Genomic DNA, 21267 nt, shown 5'->3' on the forward strand with positions numbered 1-21267 from the left:
TGCTTTTAAAATAAGAAAGTCTTATGAATTTCAGTGAAAAATAACATTTCTTTTACCAAAGAGTATTTTTTCTGTAACTTCCAGTTTCTAAAAAACCTATTGGAAATGCCATGGAAAAAAAGTCAAGTTTAGGGTGCACAGAGAGGTTGAAATTGAGCCAACGGTCTCCCTCCCCCTTGCTGTTGGCAGTAATCTCTCCCACCCTTAGGTTATAAGTCACCTCCTGGCTGCACCTGAAGAAACTGTGGCCAAGCTCTTCAATCAGCTAATAAGCAGCGCTGAAGTGACCCAGCTGTGGATATATAGACATATGTCCAAATATATACATACATTCCTAAAAGAAAGTTGTTTTTATTTCAAAATTTGGAAGAGGGAACTATCTGGAAAGAAAGAAGCTCAGGTGCTCTGCCTCGTCGGTGTTTCTGCCCTAGATCTACAATATGCACTGTGTAATTCCATTACACTCAGGAGCCCAGGGGCCCAAAGACCATGGGTTAAACGTCAGGTTTCCAGGATGGAGAATTCCGCTGTGGAGGATCAGGTGAATGGACACTTTAAGTTCATTGTCATCAAATTTCATGACTATTATTACTCACAGGGAACTTGAGCTGGAGGTCAGGCATTTTGGCTGCACAGAACTGCATGTGTATCTGGGGCACATCAGAACATTTGTAAAAAAAAAAAAAAAGTAGCAATAAAGGGTAGATTTTAGAGGAATGACCAAACCTGCTGGGAGGAGCTGACCCCTGTCCTTTGAGGCGTGGTGTCTCAAATCTCTGATCACCTTGGTGAGTGAACCCAAAACTCTGAATACCCAAAACTGCCTGAATAATTCAATACAATCAGCAAAGAAAATTCCCCTTCCTTCACAGTGCAAAATATAATTGGCAACATCCGAGTCTGGCCAAACCATCCCTTAACGCTTCCAGTTAGTTTCTAACTGTCTCCCTGGTTGCTTCTGGAGGCGATTTTAACCCACTGGATTTTTGCAAAGACCATGGGTTCCTAAGACCCTTTTCCTGCACCTTGTTGCAGAATGCTGTCACGGTATTTGTAGTATTTGAAATATTCAATTCTGAAAATAGATGAAATATTTTAAATGGAAGGATAGCCCACAATGACTGGATTCAGGTATGCATGATTTTATTTAAAATGTGTCCAGTAAGATTTTTCCACTTGGAATGAACATTTTAACCTCTTTCCGCATATTATTATAAACAGTGTTTCCTCATTTCATGGTTTTTCTTAGAAAGTTCTAAGTAACTCAACAGAAGAGAAAAATGAAATTGTGGGGAGTTAAATAACAGAAATTTATATCCTAGCAAGGGTGCTCACGCATCCCAGCCTCGGGGACACACAAGTGACTACTGGGCCATGCAAATCGTCGTATGGTCACTGGGTCTCCTTTGGCAGTTCTGGTATTCCCTGTCACGAGCACACAGAAGAAAGTGAGTAAGGTGACTTCAGTGAATGGGACATTGTCTTTTGCTTTTGGTGGTGGGTTGACCAGCAGAGAGAAGACAGGAGCACAAATGTCGTAGGAGCATCTCAGGATATTGGAAGAGACTGTCCGCATCTCACCACCGTTGCTCTGAGCCCCAGGGATGGCACCCCTGGCATCTGCACCGTGTGTGCCCCATCATGGCCACAGCACGCCCGGCTTCACCCACGGGTACGGGCTGAGCTGTGGACAACACACACACACACTGCAGCATCGGCATTGGGAGCACGGTTTAACTAAGTGGGCAGTTGCTGTTTGATATCACTAGAACCTGGCAATATTAAATTTTTGTTTTCATGAGCCAAAGGTCATAGCACAAATGAGGTCTACATGTCATGACATGGGGCCACAGGAAGACACGTCTTCAAGTTATGTTGACCTGCCAGGGAGAGAAACAGAGATACAGAGCACAGCAAACATGTACTGGTGATGCAGGGCGCTCCTGTTACATATGAACGGCGCCTTTTACATGTAAACAGGTCCAGCATGGGGCACTGAGTTTCCTGCCTGCTCTTTGGAGTTGCTGTCATGGAAAGAAGCTAAGGGCCAAAGTGATGGGGCGGGCGGAGGGGCAGGCGGGCTGGGGAATGTCACCATCTTGACATTTGTTCTAAAGTGACTTAGAGATGATCATTCATTTATAATTGAAACCTAATCCCAAACAGCGTTGGCTCCCTCTTTCTCTCTGTAAACACATCTGGTCATAAATAACTTAAACGTCTCCTTGGCATTCAGGATTCAGTTCCGGCTGGAGTGAAAAAGGATGAAGGATGCTCAGCGTGGAGGAGGAGATGTCGGGTATCTGTGTGTGTGCAGAGGCGGCTGAAGCGTCTAATGCACGTTGCAAACATCAGCCGTCAGAGACGGGCGGGGTGACCCAGCCGTATTTTTCATGAGTCTTCACCAAACTCTTAAAGGTAGCTTCAGCTTCCTTGCGACTGAAGGACTTTTTTGATTTGCCCGCTTTTCTACAGATCCGCCCCTGAGTGAGAGGAAAAGATAAAGCAGGTTAGAACCCATCAGCAATCCCAATTCCCACTCTCGTTGTTAAGAACACACAAAGTGGCAGGGATTTCTGATATCTGAATCGGTGTGATGAAAGGGGAGATATGGAACATCACAGCTTTGTTACCAAATGGACGGAGGGGTCCAGTGGCGGGCAAGCTTTTTGGGGAGAGAGAGACACGCGGGCCGCTGGCGTCCTCAGAACGAGCTCATCCCAGGATGCTGGAAGGCGGCCACTGCCCCAGGTCCCGCACCCAAGGGGTGAGGACCAGCTTTACCAAAAGAGCATCGATGCAAAACGGAGCCCATTATCCCGGAGGCAAAATGCTGTTCTAACTTCCCTTCCCTCCCACCACAGAATGCCTTTAATGATAACTTAGAGATACATGTTTATGTATAGATGTGTATATTTATAGATTCACACACACACTTTACAACTCCAACTTTTTATGTTCAAGCTCAGCAGCAATGAATGACTTTCTTGTAATTCATGCCATGAGGGAACCAGTTCCTGAGAAGATGGTAGGGCCATTTCCACGGAGGCGGAAGCCTGTCCTCGAGTCCCCAGTGAGGGGTCCAGGGGAGGCCAATGCTTCCTCACACAACCGCCGGTGGTAGGGGGGTGGTGCCAGAAGAGGTCCACTCCCCTCACAGTGACCAGCGGTGCTCCGGTCTGAAGGACGGAGCCTTTGGGTCTGCAGTGACCAGAGGGTCTGGTTCAGCTCAGGATGGACGCGGGCTCTAGACCATGAGCGAGAAGGGACCAGCAGACACCGCTGAGGTGGCCGTGTCTCAGGCCATCGCCACCCCTTCAGGGAGCCCTGGGGAATGAGGTACACTTGGCATCAGAGGGAATGGGCAGACAGAGGACCATGAGGGGCTGGGCGGAGCCGGACCCTCCATCAGATGAGTCGGCATCACTCTTACTGCTCCTGGCTCAGCCGCTCCCCACGCCGCCTCCTCACGGGCCATCAACAGAAACGCTCTCTTAGTCTCTCAGCTACAATTCCTCGCACTTGACTTCCCTTCACCCGTCCTGGAAGACTTGCTTGTCTTCCCGAGCATCCCACGCACGTGTTTTGTAGGTGGGATGGAAACACCCTGAGTTTCACCCACTAGCAAACGCGTGCACACCGTTCTCAGCAATCTCCTGTTGTTTATGAACTTTCACTAACAATGCTCTCTGGACAGGCCCTCGGCATGTAATATTTTTGTTACAGCACACTGCGGGCATGTGCCATCCATGTAAGGGGACCTGAACGGGACCTGGACCTCACCCCCAGGGCCTGGCTGGGCTACACCACATACCTGTTCCCTTGTACAGGAATTGAGGGCAGCAGCCACCCAGGTCTGTGTGGCTTGGGGACCAAGATCCTCCCATCTTAGGTCTCTGTGATAACCCACCCATAACTCCCCTGGGAAGACGTCTTCATTCACGGGGAAAATGGCACCGGATCCTTACAAACTGGGAATGGGAGGCTGTTTCACACATTTAAATTCAGAGCTTATGGTTCCTTTTTAACATTTGTCTTTTCAACAGTGGAGACAGAGCAAAGCCCAGTTGGTGGTGGGGTGGGGGGTGGGGCGCGGTGGCGAGTCAGAAACCCAGAGCTACTGCTTTGCTCTGGCTGCTCTGGACATCCCTCTGGCTGAGCTTTTCCATCCGCCAATCAAGGGCAAGACCACCGCTTCTAATTAGCTGCTTGGTGCACAAGAAATGAGCTGCTAAAGGGTGAAGGAAAACTGGAAAAGAAGACAGGAAACCACCATTTATTGGCTTACAGAAACGTCCCCCTGTCTCTCCTGCTTTGCTTATGTGGTGTAGTTACACTTATAAAAAGGGACTATGAAAAGCTAATACGTTTATAATCATCCTTATGTGGGTCAAGATCGAAGTCCAACGTTATTTCATTAAACACAGGCAAACGCATCTTTGCAGGGATGTCGGCATCAATTTTTACATAAGTGGGAGCAAGTATCAAGGGCTATTGTTTTGTATAAAATGCAAATTCTAACCATCACTACCATTCTTTTCTATAATACTGAAAATTTATGGTATGACTTGAGAATTCTGAACTAAAAGCAGCCAGAAAAATACAAGCTCACAATAATCTTGGAATATTCCAATGCTCTTGGCATGAACACATCCTTTGCTAATTCTTTGTGAAAGTCTCAATTGTTACGAAAAACAACAGATAACCCCCCAGATGAACAGACCAGTCTTTGTTGCCTCTTCTTCCTGAGAAGAATGATGAACATAGAGCACCAGCACTCAGTCAATTCAGCAGCCGGGAGACAGAGACCGTGTGTGGCACTCGGAGGGCATACCATCTTCACTGCACTCAGCTGGCCACAAAGCACTCCCATCTCGCCCCCTGTCTTACACCCTCGTTTGCAGCGAACAAATATCTTTTCATGGATCACCTGTCCTCCTCTGATGGGCTGTTTAAGCATCACCCAGCGATACCCTGGGCTCGAAAACGAGGGCAGCTGAGCTGTTCTTGCTGAAATGCCCTTGAGGTACCCATTGCACCAAGAAGGGGAGGGTCGCTCTGTCCAACCCGGGCCTCTGATGGTCCAGGGCCATTCTCATGTTGAACCAACTCCCGTTCTTTTTTTTCTTTTTTGTTTTTTTGACCACGCCATGCAGCTTGCGGGATCTCAGTTCCCTGACCAGGGATTGAACCTGGGCCTCAGCAGTGAAAGTGCCGAATCCTAACCACTAGGGCACCAGGGAACTTCTTTATTTTTTTAATTGAAGTATAGCTGATTTACAATGTTGTGTTAGTTTCAGGTGTACAGCAAAGTGATTCAGATATATATATATATATATATATATATATATATATTCCCAGAATATGTGTATTATATATATATATATATATATATATATTCTTTTCCATTATAGGTTACTACAAGATACTGAATATAGTTCCCTGTGCTGTACAGTAGGTCTTTGTTGATTATCTGTTTTATATATAGTAGTGTATATTTGTTAATCCCACACTCTTTTGTTTATCCCTCCTCCGCCTTTCCCCTTTGGTATCCATAAGTTTCTTTTCTAGGTCTGTGTGTCTGTTTCTGTTTTGGAAGTAAGTACATTTGTATCATTATTTTAGATTCCACATATATAAGTGATATCAGATGATATTTGTCTCTGTCTGACTTACTTCACTTAGAATGATAATCTCTAGGTCCATCCATGTTGCTGCAAATGGCAATATTTCATTCCTTTTATGGCTGAGTAATATTCCATTGCATATATATATATATATATATATATATATATATATATATCTCACATCTTCTTTATACATTTGTCTGTCGATGGACACTTAGGTTGCTTCCATGTCTTGGTTTTCGTAAACAGTGCTGCTATGAACATTGGGTTGCATGTACATTTTTGAATTGGTGTTTTCTCTGCATATATGCCCAGGAGTGGGATTGCTGGATTATACAGTATCTCTATTTTTAGTTTCTTAAGGAACCTCCATACTGTTCTCCATAGTGGCTGTACCAATTTACATTCCCACAAACAGTGCAGAAGGGTTCCCTTTTCTCCACACCCTCTCCAGAATTTATGATTTGTAGACTTTTTTTTTTTTTTTTGCGGTACACGGGCCTCTCACTGTTGTGGCCTCTCCCGTTGCGGAGCACAGGCTCTAGATGCACAGGCTCAGTGGCCATGGCTCACGGGCCCAGCCGCTCCGCGGCACGTGGGATCTTCCCGGACCAGGGCACGAACCCGCGTCCCCTGCGTCGGCAGGCGGACTCCCAAGCACCGTGCCGCCAGGGCAGCCCTAGCCTTTTTGATGATGGCCATTCTGTGCCTCACTGTAGTGTTGATTTGCTTTCCTCTAATGATTAGCGAGGTTGCAGCTCCATTCTTCCTTCCTTCCCGGGTACAGTCTCCTAGAGTCTGGATTTGGGGGAAACCTTCAGCCTAACTCCTCTGACCCTCTGTATTTTCCTCTATAAATCAGGGACAAAACCCACTTTACAGCATCATGATGAATGTCAGATAAGATATTGAATTTGAAAACATTTTGAGAATTTTAAGGTGCGTACAACCAAGAACAGTTTTTCTTATTTTCCTAACATTGATATTTCTCTCTTATCTATTTCCATGTAACTAATACTCAGAGTTTTTTCTGGAGATTTTCCTTCAAATAATTCTTGTTTTCCCTAAAATACCTCTACTTGTATTTAATGCCAAAGGACCTGACGTGACAGTTTGCTTAGCCCACTGTGACAGCTCTGTGCAAGCATTAAGAGGTCAGAAAATAAACTCTCTCTCCTGATTACAATCAATCTGTCTTGTTCCAGATTGTAAATGTAGGGTTATGTGCAACCATAGGATTCTGACCCAACAAACCTTAAAAATCTCAAAATCTCTCAGTAATATTGATGCCAAGCAATTCTAATGATGACACAGTTCTCTGGGGCTGCATCTGTCAAACAAAACCATTAGTTGGTGCTTTGGTTTGACCTTTTTTTTTTTTTTTTTTTTGCTTATAGCTTTTTGGGGGGACGAATCACAATGATCAACATGAAAACATTTCCACACAGCTAACAAGCGACCCCAGACTCAGGTCCTCGGACAGGCCACCTGGTCTTACGTGGCTTTCATTACCCTGATGTGCACATTGAATTTCAGTCTGGCTCTGTCACTTCTTCACTTCTTGTTCATTCACATTCATTCACTCACTCAGTATGTTGGGTGCTGGGCTTAGAAAGACAAAGTGATCCTGGCTCCTGCCTGTAGGGCCTTAGAATCATTATGGGGAGAGAATCCGGGGTGCTGTCGCTGCTGAGACAGAAGGGGTACATTGGGGTTTCTCAGCCCCAGTACTGTTGACAACATGGGCTGGATAATTCTTTTGTCGTGGGGTGTTCTGTGCACCATAGGACGTTTAGCAGCATCCGTGGCCTCCACTCACTAGATGCTAGCAGCACCTCCTGAGCTATGACATCCAAACTGTCTCCAGACATCGCCAAATGTCCCCTCAGAGATAAAATCACTCCTGAATTTTAAGCCACTGGTGTATGGAATAAAGACGGCCCAGAGCAAGGAGGAGATAGTCCATCTCTATTCACCGCTACAAGCCCTCCCCGGGTTAGGAACTGTGCTGTTTACTGGGACTGCAGGGCTTTCTAAACTGGAAACGATTTCGGTCCTTATAGAACTTACAGCTCGGAGGGGAGGATGGATTCTACCTTGGGGGAGAGGAAAAGAGAAGGGGTAGTGTTTGTTGTCTGTGTGGTCAGAAAGATTTCTACATTTGAAGACACTTGAACTGAGCCTTGAAATACGGGTAGTAAATGTTTATCAGGTCATGGTGGGTAAAGATAAGTGGTCCAAAAGTGGTGGTTGAAATATGCAGCTGTATTCAGAGGAGGATGGGCAGACACTTGGTGAAGCTAGGGCACAGTGTGTGTGTGTGTGTGTGTGTGTGTGTGTGTGTGTGTGTGTGTGTGTGTGTGTGTTCGGTGGGTGTACAGAATTCAATAGACCTGACTTCAAATCCCTGCTCCAACACTTCCTGGCTGTGTGACCCTGGGTGAGTTACTTAACCTCTCTGAATCTCAACTTCCTCATCTGCAAAATAAGCATAGTCACAGGATTATATGACACTGAATTTTTATAGGGATTTAATACGTTAAAACATATAAGATGCTTGGCACAGTGCCAGGCACATGATGAACACAATAAATGTGGATTTTTATTTTTGAAACTATCACAGAGGATCTCATCCTTATTCTTTGGTAAAGTTAGTTTCATTCTGCCCTCTTGGAAAAAAAAAACACACAAAATTCTCTGTCTTTCGTGAGGATATTATGACTTGGCTTATTTGGTCACAAAAACATCTTCAGGCAAATCCAATATTTTGCATTGGATTTCATTTCCTGGGCTGAATTATAGAGCTGCTGCTACTTGTTTTTAAAGTCTTTGGAAGTGTAATTTTTAGTCTAAAAGCGCTCACGCACCCTTACCCCTCTGACGCCGGTTTCAAGCATGTGTTGTGCTCAGTGTGGACTCCCTTCAGGACGCTGGCTGTGGAGGAGAAGCTCAGATGGGTCACACGCTCGGCTTGAGGAAAGCACAGGAACAAGCATCTTTGAAAGGAGGTCCGCTCGGAGAGACAGCAGTGATTTTTGCCTCTCTTTTAAGGTCTGCTGTTCGAAGTAGATCAACTTACAAGTTCTGAAGGACAGATAAAACTCTACAACGGTTGAGACTGCTTCCAAGAAACTCTTTTCCAAATCAAAACAATGACTCTGAAGCCACTGACCAGTGAGGGAGAGACTTCTGCTGGATCTCTCCAATGGAGCACCAAAGAGAAGCACTTGCGGGTGGAAATGCACTGATATGATTCTGCAGCCCTTACCATAGGTCTGAGAACGTGTGTATGTGTGTACATGCTTCTGTGCATGCATGTTCACATGTGCGCATACCAGTGTGCATATGCATGCGTGTTTGTATGTACACGAGCATTCACATGTGCGTTTGTATGTGCACACGTGTGTGTGTGTGACTGTAGTGTTGGGAGAGATGTGAGAGTCCTTGCAGTGACTGGAACCCAAGAGTAACCTTCCCGAGGGAAGCCCTGGGCCTCATACGTCGATTAGGAGGACGGTGAGTTTACAGGGGTGAGACCTGCTGCCTGTCAGGGGTCCCACCCAGCACCAGCCAAAGTGGGGAGGAGAAGAGGCTGCTGAAAGGGCAGGGAGTGGGGGGCAGAATGGCGTGGTGGGGATACGCCGTCAACGAGCTGGTGTTGGGTTTCGACGTGAAACGCCCTGAATCCCCACGTGGCCTCTGCCCACAAGTGCGATGGCATCCGGTCCATGTCTAGTCACGTCTGCTGATGTGCTGCAGTGGTGTGGCCGCTTTCACACGTAGTATCTCATTAAACTCCCACAGACAACACTCCACTTGAGCTTGATCATCAGGGCTGGTCAGGAAAGTGGGCTTCCACTGATCAACTTCATCCCCCCAAGCACAGCTGCCTCCTCCAGACCACCAGGTGATGACCGGAGGCCCCTTGAGGTCGAAGTACCAGGGAGAGATGCATCATGGCCAGGCTCGCAGGAGGCACGGAACCCGCCAGGGAAAGGGCTTTGCTAGTGGGGGTGGGAGGGGCTTGGCGGGCTCCCTCCAGGCAATCAGTGTGTCCAAAGACACAGAGGCTCAGCCCTTCCCTGCGTCCCATCCCTCTGCTGGGCATTCAGGTCCCTGTGCCCTCCTTGGGTTTTAAGCAGAAGCTCATGCTTCTATTTGCTTCCATTATTTCGACATCCTATAGCAAAGTTATTTAACGCCATCCCCTCACCCCACCCTAGCTATTTGTAATTTAGTTCCAGATCTTGTTTTTTTTTTTTTTTTTAAAGATTTTCTTTTTTGATGTGCACAATTTTTAAAGTCTTTATTGCATTTGTTACAATATTGCTTCTGTTTTCTGTTTTGGTTTTTTGGCCACAAGGCTTGTGGGATCTAGGCTTCCCGACCAGGGATCGAACCTGCACCCCCTGCATTGGAAGGTGAAGTCTTAACCACTGGACTGCCAGGGAAGTCTCCCAGATTTTGTTGATAAGACCTTTTGTGAGATACAAAAAACTAAAAATAGAACTACCATACGACCCAGCAAATCCACTCCTGGGTGTATATCTGAAAAAAACTCCAAAACTTTAATTCAAAAACATATATGCACCCCAAATGTTCATAGCAGCATTATTTACAATTGCTAAGATATGGAAGCAACCTAAGTGTCTATCAACAGATGAATGGATAAAGAAGATGTGGTACATATCTACAATGGAATACTACTCAGCCATAAAAAAGAATGAAATATTGCCATTTGCAGCAATGTGGATGTACTCGGAGAGCATTGTGCTAAATGAAATGTCAGACTGAGAAAGTTAAACACTGTATGGTCTAAAAAATAAAACAAACTAGTGAATATAACAGAAAAGGAACAGACACAGATATAGAGAACAAACTAGTGGTTACCACTGTGGGGGGGGAGGGCAAGAGAGGGGGAGGGGTTTAAGAGACACAAACTATTATGCATAAAATAAGCTACAAAGTACAATGCAGGGAATATAGCCAGTATTTTATAATAACTATAAATGGAGTATAACCTTTAAAATTGTGAATCACTATAATGACCACCTATAACATATAATATTGTACCTCAACTATACTTCAATTAAAAAAATCAAACTTCTATATCCTCGTCACAAAATGTTGTAAGGATTCTACTATATATTAAAGGTCTTATTTTTATAATATAAATCACAAAAAAAAGACTGTAAGGCAGATTCTAGAAATTGTCAACTCAAAATATTCATCTCAGAAACAAAAAGCTAAGTTTATCTTTCTGGAAGTTACACCTTGAGGACACAAGGTCTGTTTCATAATTCTGACATTGGGCACTAATTCACAGTCACGCACATAAAGGCTATTAGAAAAGTAAGTTTCAAGACAGACCACTAGAACATTCCATAGGAACAAAAGGTGCTGGGGACAGGGCACTTGTGCTGAGCAGCTCTAGGGGCTGCACTGCCAGGTGGACAGAGTGGAGCCACTCTTGGGTGGTTTTAGGTGGGAAAGGCCAGGATCCTCCATTCAGGGACCAGGATGAAAGCTTTGTGCACATGTGCACGTGGATATACCGTCTGCTGGAGACAGGCACTGCAGTTTCTCCCTAGCAGAAATGTTCCCACAGTGCATCGTGGGCTGCGTGTGTCCACCCAAGGCAGGCAGGGCACGAGCAAGTGATGCTGTGTTTTGGAAAGATGTCTGAGTGAACCCCTGGGGACACCCAGAAGGAAGCTGTGACTCTCTGCCCATCAGGACACAACCTTTCACTGCACACACGTCCAGGGGCGTCACCCTTGTGGTTGACCCATCCTTAAAGACACGCCTGGGTCTATCAAAGTCGTCGACACGGAAGGGACTGTACCCGAGGTTAAATGCTTATTTTCTCCTATGGATGCCAACAAGACTGTCTGACGTTACGACCTGTAGCCCAATTATGAGAAGAGAGGTGATGTGGCGGGCAGACCTGGGCCACAGCCGTGGGTGATATGGTGGTCCCCACCAGGACTGGGGTAGACAAGCAGGGAAACATACAATATATCTCTGCAGAAGCGAGTGTTCTCTAGATCAGAGAGTCTCAGCCTGGGCACTACTGGCACCTGGGGGTGGATCATTCTTGGTAGTGGGGCTGACCTATGCATCGTAGAAGGTCTAGCAGCATCTCTGGCCTCTAACCATTGCATGCAATAGCGGCCCTGTGCCAGATGTAATAACCACAAATGCCTCCACATACTGCCAAGTGTCCCCAAGGGTCGGAGCAGAATCGCTTCCCGTTGAGATAGCCTGCTCTAGTCTATGCAAGGAGCATGCTGTGCGGGGTGCAGATGGAGCGCCAAACCTGGCCTGGAGGGCCAGGCGGGGGAGACTTCCTGGAGGAGGCAGTTCAGGAGCTGGACTCAAGGACAAGTGGAATGATCCATCCAGGACACAGGGAGGGAGACCGGGGGAGCACGGAGAATACGTGTCCAAGTATTCCCGGGAGGACAGAGATGGAGCAGGCAGGGATGGGAGGTGGGTTAGTTCCTGGGGCTGCCGTAACCGAAGGCCATACTGGCTGCCTTAAAAGGACAGAAATTAATTTTCTCTCAGTTCTAGAGGGCAGAAGTCCAAAACCAAGGTGTGGGCAGGGCTGATCCGGGAGGCTCCAGGGGACAATCTGTCCCGTGCCTCCCCCCGGCTTCTGGTGGTTTGTTGTCAATCACAGGCGTCCGTGGGTTTGTGGATGCATCACCCTGATCTCTGCCTTCAGGTCATGTGACATTCTCCCTATGCGTCTCTCTGTCTCTGTGTCACCCTTCCTCTTCTTACCAGGACACTCACTGGTCATGGCATTAGGGCCCATCCTGACCCAGGATGATCTCTTCTTTACTTCTGCAAAGACCTTGTGTCCAAATAAGGACATGTTCATAGGTGGGGGGGGGGGGGGCGGGGGAGAGAGGGGACGGACTTCAATATACCTTTGGGGCACAACTGTCCCCACTGTAGGAGGTAAGGCTGACAGAAAGGTCAGCACCTGCGTCTCTCCTGGAGGGGACAGAGTGCAGGGTCCGGGTTTCCTCTGGGACGGGTCACTTGGGAGGTGGGTGGCCGTCAAGTACAGGGTGGGGGCCAGCTGCCTTATTGCCGCCGCCCAGAGAAGATGGGCAAGGGCCTGGCCGGGACAGAGGGAACTCGCAGGGAGGGAAAGGGGCTGAGAGCAGCCGGGCGACGCCTGCAGGACTGGGAGGGATCTGTCATTGAGGGAAGGAAGCAAGTTTCTGACCCTGGAGGAAACAGGGTTCCAGGGTAAGATAAGAGCCCTTGGGAGCGGGTGGGAGGTGAGGCAAGAGGAGAAGCAGGAAGCGGAGGGCTTAGCAGCTGGACCCAGCAAGGGGACCTCGGGGAGGCGGGCACAGATGGCGGTCTACGAAGGGTGCCTGCGAGCGTCCGAAGAGCATCTGTGGTCCAGCCCTCAGGAAGAAACAGTCATCTCAGAAGTGTGATGCTCCCTTGATTCATAATAAAATCAGAACTTTAAAAACTCTTCTCGACCTTATTTTTTAGCAATCACTGAATGTTAAAAAAAAATCTGGTTCTTTGGAAAAGTGCAGCTTAGCTATCAGAAAGTCCCAAAAGAGCAACCTGTATTTCCCACAGATTAATAAGTGTCTGCCACGGAACAGACCTCGTGCGGGTTGCTGGAGACACCAGATGAGGCCAGGTGAGGGAGATGTCCAGGGCTTGGCCTGGGCCTCGTGGGCAGCAGCCGTGGGAATGCATGAAGGAGTAAACACATGAGTGCCACGGGCCAGACTCGCGTTCCCTCCCCGGCAGGACCACAGGCCATCTTTCCACGGCACTGACGCTCATCTGGGTGAAGGATGAGAATAATGCCCAGGATGCAAAGCCACTGCAGTCAGGAAGGAATATTTCCCTGGTGGAACATTCTAGAATTGTCCATTGAGAAACCTTATGGAAGGACAGACTCTCTGTGACAGTCTCTAAAATAGCTTCCCAATTATTAGGCGATAAATGTCCTCAGATATTTCCTTTTGATTTTTGTGAACCTCTCAGGATGACAAAGTCAGCATCAGTTTTATAAAACCTGGATAATATTAATATTTAATAGAAATTAAAGTGAAACCACATTATTTAACCCAGTAGTCCCCCTTAGACACCGTTTCACCTTGTGTGATTTCAGTTACCCTTGGTTGACCATGGTCCAAAAATACTAAATGGAAAATTCCAGAAATAAACAATTCATGAGATTTAAATCGCACGCTGTTCTGAATAGCGAGATGAAATCTCACGCTCAGGCAGATCTTGGAGATATTTCAGGTTTGGTTCCAGACCATCGCAATAAAGCAAATATCGCAGTAAAGAGAGTCACACAGATGTTCTGGTTTCCCAGTGCGTATAAAAGCTGTGTTTACACCACACTATAGTGTATTGAGTGCGTAACAGCACAGTGTCTAAAAAACAATTTAAACATTTAAAAACAGCATTAATTAAAAAATAATGTTGTTGAAAAAGAATGGCACTGATAGACTTGCTTGAGGCCGGGTTGCCACAAACCTTCAATTTGTAAAAGACACATCTATGAATTGCAATAAAATGAAGTGTGCCTGTCCCACTCCATCTCACCTGGGACGTAAGTCATCCCTTTGTCCAGCATCTCCACGTAGTACATGGGAAAAAAACATAGTATATGGATTCGGTACTACCCGTGGTTTCAGGCATCCAATGGGTGCCTTGGAATGTAATCCCCTGCAGATACGAAGGGACAACTCCATTATCACTAAAAAATCCTCAAGCCACTGGCAGAATCAAAGGCATACCTCGTGGATACTTTTGATTCTTGCAAAACATAAGCATCTCTTTCTTCTACACTTTAAAGAAACTTCTAGCAATTATGGAATCTGTTTTAAGACAGATTATATTTTCTTGGAAGAAGCAAACAGGGGAAAAGGAACTTTTTGCTAAAACTTTAAACTGTATCAGATAATCATTTCGAAATTATGTTTTCTGGAGATTCCACTAATCTCCCACTAATACTTCTGCTTAAGTGGCTGGGTCCCAGTGGGTTTCACTAGCTGTGTAGGGACACAGGCAGTGGCAGCTGGACGTACTCTTTAAAGGCAATCTCGGTGGTGGTGGCTCGTCCTTGCCGTGTGCTGGGCAGTGTTCTCAGGATTGGGCTCGAACAGACTCCTTAAACCCTCTCTGGAGCCCCGCCAGGTGGGGTGACGCCACTACCGTCAACCCTGATTTATAGATGAGGAGACAGGCACAGACAAGCCAATCACGTGCTCGAAGCCACACAGGATCCCCACGCAGGACCGGAGGCCACGCCCTAAACCCCAAAGCCAGGTCGCCTCTCAGAACACGGAGAAGTTTCGCAGGTGTCAGCGAGAGAACAAGATACCAACCCTCCGCTGAAGAGAACGCTGCCCGGCCTGGCCTTCCCTCACTGGATGCGGGCCCCGGGGTCACCGAACCCCTCTATCCCTCTGCACCACAGCCTCCTTTCAACGTGGAGCTCCAGGCCTCCATCCCACGTGGTAACCCCGAGCCGTTCAGCACCGAATCTGCCTTCACCACCGAATCTGCCTTCACCACCAAAAGCCTGGTCCTCCGGCCACAGTCGTGTGGACCTCGGGCCCCTGCCCAACTCTGGGGGCCTCGCTCTGCGAGGCCTCTTTCACCCACACGCCCCGTTCCCTGGGACGCTGGCCACCTGTGGTTTCCATTTGCTGCGCACAGGACGTAGGCAGAGCTGCTGGCCACAGGCCGAGCCGAGGGCGGCGTGTTCCATTCTCAAGGCTGAAGTGCCTGTTTAACACAACACAACCACAGCTTCCAGATTTTCTACTTGCGAGCTGAGTCCAGCCGCCAGCATGTGGCCTTCTAGAAAAGCTCCTGAGTGCGCCCTCTGCCTTGCCGGACGACCCCCACGGTGGCAGCTCTTCATCATGGGCACGCTTCCCCAGCTGGCTCCACTGACAAGCACACAGTCGCTTAGCAGCCTTCTTACTGGGACAGCTCCAGGTGTGCCCTGCACCCGGCGAGTGAACAGGGACCGGTGGTGTTCTCCTACCCAACTGGACTTCTCAGGTCAGAATCCAACCCTCTGTCCTACACAGGCAACCTTCCAAGGGCACCATGTTTTCCCTTCTGGGAACACATTTTGAGAAGGACGAGAATTGTGGTTCATCCCCCCAGCACCCCACTGGTTTTGGAGTCCACCTGTCCATTCCCTGCAGCCCCCTGTTCTGGGGGTGGGACCCCACTGACTCCGGCCTACGGCCACCCACCCACTGGGGCCCCATGACACGTGAGGCTGCCCCTGTCCCGCCACGTAGCCTTGATTTAAGGACCAGACACTGGGGATGCAGATCCTTCCTGCTGCTGCCTGGGGGAGATGCAAGAAGGGGTGCATGGGCTGGGGCAGGGGGGGCTTTGTGGGAGAGGCCGGGTCTTCCTTTATCCCGGGGTGGCCAGAGCTCAAGGCTGCCAGTGGGAGGAGACGCCCACTCCCCACACCTCGTGCCCCTGTGCCCTCCCGAGAGAAAGCGGCCGTGCTGACAAGGGCCGCTCACTCCTGCAGCTTCACCCCACATGCACAGGGCTGGCGGGAGAGAATCTGCTTCCAGCCGATGCCCTTCTGGGGGGTCTGCTGTTTATTTTATGACCCTCAGTAAACCAGGTGACCTGGACACTCTCGTTACCCACTCCCGTCGACGGAAGCAATTCTGTGTGAGCACAGACAGTAGTTACGGCCATGCCATCGGTGGGAAGCCCAGAGAAATAAAGGGGACTGAGACTGTCACTAGGAAAGGTGACAAGAATCAGCTCAGGGAATTAACCTGTCAAAACCCAGGGCAGCCGTCTTCTGCCCTCGGCCCTGCCAGCAGAAGCTTCAAGAGTTTGATGAAATAATCCCAAACTGTGTTGTTCCAGAAAAATTACATCAAGAAGTAACCCAAGACTTTCACAGGCAACCAAGGTAACATACGCTTTCAGTCTCGGGATGGCTTGATGGTTTCTAGTTTCAGGAGGCACGTCCGTCTTTGCGATTTACGGTGACATCTCCCAGCATCAATGTTTTCCACGAGCAATGCGACCTAGTGACAGAGAAAGTTCCCACCGCACGACACAGTTGGTGCAGGAACGTCAAAGTGCTAAAGGAAATTCTGCCACATTAAAAAAATAAATGAGATTCTGGAGGTCGCAAGAGGTATTTTCCAGAAAAACTCAAAGGTGAAAATGTTATGATCTGAGCACAAATTCTCTAATATATATTACTTTTGAGAAGAGTCTGTTTTTGCTGAAAAAGTACAGCAAGACAAAGACTCTGTGTGGATTACTTTATTCTTTGCTAGTTTACTGATTTTCAGTAAAGGAGTGGTGTTCAGAAAGATGTGAAATTTCAGCTCTGCCCACTGGAGAGGCCTCATTCCTGCCCTTCACCTGGTTCTAGTAGGATGGGTACAAGAGGGCAGGGTCTGTGGTCAGCTTGGTTTTCTTTCTTGAAGCACTGGATAAAGATGGAAACGATTGTGATGGGACATGGATGAAGCCTTGGACAATAGCCCTGAATGCGCAGTTTGTCTCTAAAGGGCCACACAGACTGGTCTCCAGTTCACAGGTCATGGTTCACACATGCCCTGTGCGGGGTCTCTGGAATCCACACCTCAGCCTCCCCTTCCCTCCCAGATGCCGGTCACTTCCTACTGGACACGTGCTGCAGGCCAGCCACTGCTGCCTCTGCGTGGACACTGCTAGGATCCAACTCACTACCTTCCTGATTAAAGAATTTCTCTCTAACTTCCCTATTTTTACTTTGACCTTCTATTTCTACATAAATTTTAAAAAAGTTTATTGTTCATACCATTTTAAAGGTTATTTTCCATTTACAGTTATTACAAAATTTTGGCTATATGCCCCGTGTTCTACAATACACCCCCTGAGTGTATCTTACACTGCATAGCTCGTACCTCCCACTTCCCCAATTTGCACAAAACCCGCCAACTTTCTAGTCAACCATTTCTCAAAGTCTGGAACGTCACCCAGAGCCCCTTCCTCAGCCTAGGAGGCCTGCTGGGCCAGCCCTTCCAGTTTGAAGGTGCTGGGGGCTCTGGTCACCCCTGTCCTGGGAGGGAGCAGGTGTGCAGCTCCCCATAAGCCCCACCTCAGGCCAGCGCACCTGCCCTGAATCTCAGCAGGTGGCCTGTGTGAGGGTTGGGTGCCGGGGACAGTGCACCAAGAATCCCTAATGGGGCTGAAACCAGGAGCCCATGAACTTGGCCTGAGACAGCGTCCGACATCACCTCCTACATCAGTTTGGCTGGGAGGGGTCATGGCCTGAGCCGAGCTCTGTTTGGGAGGCGGGGGAGGCTTGGAGGGCGCTCGGAGGTTGGGGGAGAAGCCCAGGAGGTGGCAGACGGGCAGACAGGCACTCAGTCTGCGGCAGGAGGCCAATCGGGATGCAGGGCATGTGGGAGGGTCTGCCCTGCTGGCCCTGCCCCACCCCGCCATGTGACCATGGACCTTCAGCACCGATGTGACCCAGTGGTCCCAGGGCTCACAGGTGAGACCACCCGCCGAGGATGGGCAGAGCAGGGATTTCTGAGCCCCTGGAGCTGGGGAAGAGATGTTTACACCTGTCTCTACACCAAGGTCGGGGGGGTGCTCCTGCCCAGTGAACAGCTACCATTACGGGGGGCAACTAGCGTCCAGCGAAGACAATCGTGGTTTGCTTGCACAAATGCAAAATAAGGAGACTCGTGGGCAGGTGGGCATCGCCAACAGGATGTGACCTGAAACATTATTCCAAGCAACGAAAAGAGCCAGAAAAGTGTCACCAGGAACGTGTCACTCACGGGGCTCCTTTCCTTTCTCAGCATGTCCGCACACACTGGTGTAGGTTTGGGGTGGGTTTTGCACACTTCTGAGATGCACCTGTGCCTCTTCAGGGGGACCCCAAGTTTCCATTCCATCCCATAATGAGTCAAAGTGGGGTCCTGCACCCCATCCTTCCTCAGGTCCCACCTACACAGCAGCTCCCTGACCCCCGAGCAACCCCCCATAGTCTTAAAATGGGGTTTTTCAAAATAGACCCACAGACATAGAAAACAAACTTACAGTTACCACAGGGGAAGCAGGGGAGGGATACATTAGGAGGATGGAATGAACACACACACAAATACTATATACAAAAGAAAAAACCAACAAGGACCTACTGTATAGCACAGGGAAGCCTACTCATATTTTGTAATAACCCATAAAGGAAAAGGATCTGAACGATAATATGTGTAACGGAATCACTTTGCTGCGCACCTGAAACTAACGCGACATTGTAAATCAACTCTACTCCAATTTATAAAATGGGGTGCTTTCCCCCGTGGGAAAAGTGGCCAGCTACATGCTGGAAAACATTTAATAAGCAAGCACTTTGTAGTAAACTTGAGCCACGCCTGGTGTATTTGCCCCAGAACTGACCCTGACCGTCTTGTGCGCTGGCTGTCAATGCAGTGCTAATGAGGGGCAGGGCCGGGGTCAGAGGCAGTGCTCAGGGAGGCTGGCAGGAGGGAAGTGTGAGCGCGACCAACACTCCCCCACCCCCTCCCTCCGAGGTTGCAGATACTCCCCAGATAGCCAAGCAGGCAGTTCCCCAGGAGCCACGCCAATGGGTGTAAAGACCTTATCCTGACACAGGAATCCTAGTGCACTTGACCTTAACAGCTTACATGCGTTTCATCAGGCGTACTTTCTGGAGGGTCTTGGGGTGAAATGCAGCACCCATAACTGGGGCGGGTGCTGGAAGCCTGTGCGTTTCTGCCCCGCGAGCATCCATCACAAGCCAGCATTTCACGTCCAAGGCTGGAGTCTACTGCTCCCTGCATCGTGCCCCTGCCTCCCCTGGCTTCCCCCATCCCACCTCCCTGCACTGCCTTCCTTGCATCATTTTCTTGTTAAATTAAGAAAGCACTAGGGGCGCTAAGAGCCCATTTAGCCATGTGCTATGAAGACCTGGATAAAAGTAAGGCATGCAAACCATTTCAGGGCTACATACTGTCATCCGTATTTGCTGGTGTCATACACGTGTTGGTTCCAGTGCAGAGGAAACCCAACACATGCTTTTTCTGTTTGCGAGAACATGCAGGGTAGTGATATGGCATGAAGTAGCTTGCTCTGTGTTGAGAAGCAAGGGGGTGGGGATCCTTCTGGAAAACGTGGTATTCTGTTCCCAGAAAATAGTCTCAAGATTGTAATCGAGAAAGGAAGTTGGTTCTAAATTCAAATTTCTGGTCTCTGTCGGAAAAGCTTAGAAAACTGAGGGGCTGATTCTGGTTGACCTAATAAAAATTAAAAAGTGATTTTCTACAAGCACCTGGGATGGCTATTATTACTTTTAGGTCATCACTTTAGGGATGTTCTGATTTCAGCTCTTGTATCTGTATATGCGTGCTGCTACAGAATCCTTTCCTTTTGATGAACTCAGAATCATAATGAACAGAGAAAAGAATTCAGTCAGTGATTTTTATAAACATCACAGGGAATTTTCAAACTGCACATACTTTGTACGACATAGGTAAAACTTGTTCCAGTCACAGCTCTGAGGGATTCACATGTATAAACTCGCTCAGTCCACCACAGAGAGATCACTATACCCGCCATCATGATGAGGAAACAGGCTCGGAGTTAAACTGCCCAAGGTCACACAGCAGGTAGGTGGTGGAGCTGGAATTTGAACTCGCACAGTTGGATTCCAGAGTCCCTGCCCCTCAGTGCTCTGCTGTACTAGAGAAAGCAGCCATCAGTGATGGAAACATAAATACTGGGTGGTTTGCTGCAGTGGCTCAGCCCCATATATGCCTAGATTATCAGCAGGTTTGCACGACATTGGTCCAACTTTTAATTGAGCGTTTCACAATCGTATTTAAATGCTAAATAGAATTTTCAGGTAATATGCCCAATTGTGCCAGTCCCTTTAAAAAAAAAGATCATTTTATTTATTTATATCAGACTATTTATTTATAGCAGACTCTTAGGTCCTTTCCTAGCCCCACCACCTCCTCTCATCTCAATCAGGATTATATTTGTGTCATTTCATTGTTTCCCCAAATTAATTTTCCTCTTTTGTACGAAGGCACTGAGCTTTGGAGCCAGAGGAAGAAGACTTTCCCTCCCTCCAGTCCTTTTCCGTGAGCATATGAACCTGCTATTGCCCGTGACGGGTCGGGGAGCTTGTCTTTTATCAAAACCCGTGTGAGTGCTGAGAACTGCAGCCACAGACCCGCAGGGATGCGTGTGCAACACATCCCTGCTGAAGGAGCACGCCAAAGCACAAAGGGCGGGCGTTGTAAAGGAGACAGAATTGCCAGGTTGACTTATGATCGACCTGCGGGTTACTTCTGCTTTACAATGCTGTGTAAATGAGACCCGTTTTACAAATTGAGGACGATCCCTGCAGAGCTTGCTATGGTTTCTACATCATTTTCAACTGACCTTTCTCATTTGCATCTTCGCTCCTTGGTGTGGCAGAGAGGGCAACTATTACCTTCCGTGATAAAAAGGGTGGAAGTGGGGGCTGGCAGGTGGGGAATGGGGTCACCCCATCAAGAAATGCTGGAGTCAGGACTGGAGCTGGGACCCCCATCGGATTTCTAAACATTCC

The 21267-nt window shown here is 48.2% G+C and overlaps 1 protein-coding gene across 1 annotated transcript in view; it reads right to left on the reverse strand.

The window, feature by feature from the left end:
• Positions 1–1126: 1126 nt before the first annotated feature.
• The window catches only part of UBE2QL1 (ubiquitin conjugating enzyme E2 Q family like 1), a 44943-nt gene continuing 24802 nt past the window's right edge, over positions 1127–21267 (reverse strand). Inside the window, exon 2 of the mRNA XM_032627284.1 lies at positions 1127–2483. Within this exon, the coding sequence (XP_032483175.1) occupies positions 2352–2483 (132 nt within the window). The 3' untranslated portion in view covers positions 1127–2351. The remainder of the gene's footprint in view (positions 2484–21267) is intronic.

Source organism: Phocoena sinus, chromosome 3 (genome assembly GCF_008692025.1).
Source record: "Phocoena sinus isolate mPhoSin1 chromosome 3, mPhoSin1.pri, whole genome shotgun sequence".
Lineage (NCBI taxonomy): Eukaryota > Metazoa > Chordata > Mammalia > Artiodactyla > Phocoenidae > Phocoena > Phocoena sinus.